This window comes from Cyprinodon variegatus, unplaced genomic scaffold (assembly GCF_000732505.1).
Source record: "Cyprinodon variegatus isolate N-32 unplaced genomic scaffold, C_variegatus-1.0 Scaffold309, whole genome shotgun sequence".
Taxonomy (NCBI): domain Eukaryota; kingdom Metazoa; phylum Chordata; class Actinopteri; order Cyprinodontiformes; family Cyprinodontidae; genus Cyprinodon; species Cyprinodon variegatus.
This window is the reverse complement of record NW_015150762.1, coordinates 703,866-708,526: the sequence shown is the minus strand read 5'-3', so window position 1 is coordinate 708,526 and position 4,661 is coordinate 703,866. Positions and strand designations below refer to the sequence as shown.

The following is a 4,661-nucleotide window of genomic DNA, read 5'->3' as shown; positions in this document are numbered from 1 at the left end:
TTAATCTTGCTGGCTGGTATCATTCATTTTGCTCTCAAGGGCAATTTTTGGTGAAACTTCTTTTTAAGCCTTTAATAAACTTTTGTTTGGTATGTGGTATGCTTATGTAGAATAGAAATATCCTATATATTGTGTTTTTTATTGGCCTATGGGGGTTGACATTTATTAACTAGTGGCAGGCAATGAAAAAATGGCAGTTACATGGAAGTAAAAATGTATATTTAAAGAAATAAAGACAGAATGCTGTATCCTCAGATTAAAAGAAATGTACTGCTGAATGGGGTAATTGCAAAATGTGTAACATGGGCTGATATATTTGTGTATATTTTAATAGTTAAATGTAATACATTTATGATTCAGCTGCTGAGTAAAGTCATCTCAATAAAATGTTTTAATGATGCAATATGACATTTTAATATGATTCCTTTTTTGTTTATTAGCTGCTTTTGGAAACAAGTTTTCTATATTTAAAATTTTTGCTTACAAAAATAATAAATAGAAAGCTTTTAGTGTTTATATTTTCAGCCTTTTTTATTATTTTATCTGTTTTTGTTTAGAATAGAATAGAAAATCTTTTTATCGTCCCACAATGGGGAAATTCTGGTGTTTACAGCAGCAAAACGATTGAAGAAAAATGTATGAGAATAACATAATAGTGAAGAGTTAAAAGATAAACAATAAAACACTGTACTGTAAAGTGTTTTAACAACGTAAACTGTGCACCTAGAGAATAAATAACCAATATACAGCTATGGAGATTTTTACAGTAATGGATATTTGAAAATAGCAGCAACATCAGAGATGTACAAAATGACAGCAGCATTTTATTTAACTGACTAAGGTAGAAACTTTGCAAAATCAGCATGAATGTAACAACTTATTGAGGTTGTTGGTAATAGTGGTGGTTATAGAATCTTCCAGCTGCTGGGAGGAAGGATCTGTGATAACGCTCCCTGGTGCATGTAGGGTGCAGCATTCTGTCACTGAAGGAGCTGTCCAGTTCTGCAACAGCTTCATGCATGGGATGGGAGACATGATATGAGATGTTAAATTCAGATCCTTGCTCACTTTGCAGATATTTACATAATAAAATAATTGTGATTTATTCTGGAATAAAAAATTAACTGTAGTGTTTTTTTATCTAACTTTTATATATAAAAATAAGATATATATTTACACAGCAGTTGGGTAAAAAATAATAGATGTTTAAAAAAATGTATTGTCAACAATTATAAGTTTAGGTCCAATCGTGTACATGTCTAAATTGTTTATTGTGTTCTATAATCGAATTTTCCTTTTGGTTACTATACTATACTATACTATACTATACTATACTATACTATACTATACTATTATGTACTTAATAAAATGAGTAAATAAAATATAAATTAACCTTGTTTTACTCTAATAAGAAACCTAGCTTTGATATTATTCTGATGTTTAATTATATTCAGCTTTTTTCTTGAAGTTCATTAATTCGTCCTATAAATAATCCTAGTAATACAAACATTGTAGTGCATTTTTAACCTGGTTTAATTTCTATTATATATTCCCTTTTTGAGTGATTTATTTTCTTTAAACTGCTAATGATTGTCATTAACAAAAAATTAAAATAAAACAGTTGTTGAAAGATTTTGTTTTATTTGAGAAACCTGTTAGAGAATTTGCATGATTTTATTTTATTTAGCTGTCGAGGCTAATTAACTGTATGTTGGATAATAAATATATGAATATTTGAAATAAATGTTATGATTTAGTTTAAAAATAGGAGCGGTAGTCGCTGTGTCATCTCTACCGAACTTGCGCAGGGGCTTTAAAACTCGTCATACTGACGCTCAGTTGAACCAATCACAATGAGGCACCGCCGCGGCTCAGCCAATCACAGCTGTCCTCCCAGTGAACCACCGTCTTGCAAGCTGAAGGATAAATGTGAGTATATACTGCTTTTTCCTTGTTTTTTTTAGGTCTGAATTGTTGCTATTGATGCGTGCTTAATCATTGGGGATGAAATGTGAAACCAGAACTGTTTGGACCCCACGGAGCTGGAATCAGAGCCTTATCCTCAGGATGCACAGTCATCTCAGTGGTCTGCGGCAGGATTCTGCATCAGTTCTGCTTGGATTGACACTTTGATTTCACTTTCCACTGAATAGTCCAAGGGAGATTAAAGTATTTTTTGTTTTTTGTTTGGTTTCAATTGTTTTTTTGTTTTTTAGGTTGTGGAAATAAATATATAAAGCATGTGGTAGCTTTAAGCATTAGATAATTTTGCATCTTTTCAATATCTAACCTGTTTTAACTCCTAATTTCACACCTTGCATCTTATTCTGAGGATGTTACTTGTAAAATAGGTTTTATGTAATAAAGGGATGAGCTTATTGAGCATTTTTATTATTTGCCTTTTAAGGTAGAATGAGAAAACAGAGCTGATGGTTGGAATTAGCAAAACAATAACTAGAAAATGTGGTTCATTATACATAAACCTGCTGATTTTTGATGAATTTCTTCTGCAGTCTTGTAGTTTAAAGACTTTAAGTTCAAATCATGTTGAGATTGGTACTAATATTTTAAATATTTTTAAAAAAGACATTGGGTAACCGGATGTTTGATCACTCTACTGTTTAGTCTTTTACATATATAGTTTCCTAACAAAAAATACATACAGTCATCAGTAAAGATGATTTGAATCATATTTTTTACATATTTTAAAAGCACTGGGGGCAACAAGTTGCCTTTGGTTTAAGTGTAAAATTTCACAAACACGCATCTTTATTTACCAGCAAGTTTCTTCAGATCTTAGGCAACTAAAGTGGCCCACATTAATGGTCAGACCAGTGAAACTCTTTACACTGCTAGCTGTGAAGCATGAGTGTGGTAGCATCCTGATGAGGTTCTGTTTTAATGAGAAGGCTGACCTTAGATGGGTAAAACTCAGACAGAAGATGATCTTGAACACCTGTTGGTTTAGGAATGGATAAGTCAGGCTAATGGTGAGTTTCTGTAGTCGCTTAGATCTCACCTGTGATCTCTGGATCCGAACCAGAAGACCAAATCCATCATTCCAGAAAAGAAGAGTTGTGCATCTTACCAGGATGATTATTTAGGGGGTGTTTAATTTTGAATCTGTATTGACTGAAGGAAACCCACAGTTTTTAATGTTGTGTTACACAATACTAACTGCTAAAAGGACCGTTTCAATAAAACATTAGCTTATTTATGACATCCATGCCCCTGATTAGTTTGTCCAAACTTCTGACCAGAACTGTTGTAAAACCACATTTTTTCCTTCCTTTCCTGCAGCAGACCCTCCTCCTCATCATGGCATCTGGAGCTCTGTTCCCCAGCCTGGTGTCAGGCTCCCGCGGCTCCTCCAGCAAATACCTGGTGGAGTTTCGGGCCGGTAAGATGACGATGAAGGGAAGCACGGTGACCCCCGACAAGCGTAAAGGTCAGGTCTACATCCAGCAGACGGATGACTCTCTTATCCACTTCTGCTGGAAGGATCGCACCACCGGGAATGTGGATGATGTAGGTAAACAGGCTGACCCAAAGAGGAGGGGTGGGTTTCTAAAATGACCTTCGCTCCTCCGTTTTAGGACCTGATTATCTTCCCTGATGATTGTGAGTTCAAACGGGTCAACCAGTGCACCACCGGACGGGTTTACGTACTGAAGTTTAAAGCCGGCTCCAAAAGACTCTTCTTCTGGATGCAGGTATGGAGCTCAGGGAGACTCTTTTATTACAGCTTATTCATGAGAATAGTTTTTGGAAACAATTACAAATATGCATTTTAGTCTTTTAAAAAGTCCGCCCCCCCCAAAAAAACCACAAAAAACAAAAAAAAAACAGTAAACTAAAAAAAAACAGAAGTAAAAACTGTAGCAGAGGTTAATCCCCTGCTATGAGTTTTGAAAACAGCCTCCCAATGAGGCCCATCAGAGCGGTGGGAAACTAAACTTAAGTGATTCAAAAACTAAAGGACTAATTTACCTGCTGGTTAATTTTTCCATTAACGTTATGACCATCGTTTGGATTTTTTTTAAAGGGAGAAGCACGTAATGGTGAAACAGAAAGAAAAATGTTCATTCTTTTTTAGTTTTACAGATAAAAATCTAGAAACATGTGATGTCTGTTTGTATTTAGACCTTTCTACTTTGATATCATTGAATAAAATCCAGTTCAACAAACATAGGTCACCTGGAAGAGCCCGGCTGGCTGGGCTGTAGTATGAACACACCTGTCCTGTGAAGTCTAGAGATTTTTTAGAGACCAATAATGGAAAAAATAAAATTATACGGACCATGGAACAGAGCCGGCACATTATAGAGAATTTTAAAGCAGATTTAGGTTATGAAACAATATCCAAAGCTCTGGGGATCTCATGTAACAATGTCCAACCATTCATCTGAAGCAAGGACTTTACTGCTGTCCATCTAAAGTAGCAGGTCAAGCAAGGAGCGCATCAATCAGAGCCGTGGGGAAGAATAAATCATGTTTTATAGAAAGACAAAAGAAAATCCATATTCAGTTCAACCAGGTAACATGTGGGGAACACAGAAAAGTATGCAAGCAGGTTTTCTAAACAGATGTGTATTTAAAATTGTCCTCAATTGAAACAACGAATATATGTATATACACTACCGTTCAAAAGTTTGGGGTCA

At 35.0% G+C, this 4,661-nt stretch overlaps 1 protein-coding gene across 1 annotated transcript in view; it reads left to right on the top strand.

Moving 5' to 3' along the window:
• Positions 1-1,847: 1,847 nt before the first annotated feature.
• LOC107090709 (proteasomal ubiquitin receptor ADRM1-like) overlaps positions 1,848-4,661 on the top strand; it is a 9,032-nt gene continuing 6,218 nt past the window's right edge. Inside the window, exons 1-3 of the mRNA XM_015384261.1 lie at positions 1,848-1,929; positions 3,301-3,528; positions 3,597-3,713. Coding sequence (XP_015239747.1) covers positions 3,319-3,528; positions 3,597-3,713 — 327 coding nt within the window. The 5' untranslated portion in view covers positions 1,848-1,929; positions 3,301-3,318. The remainder of the gene's footprint in view (positions 1,930-3,300; positions 3,529-3,596; positions 3,714-4,661) is intronic.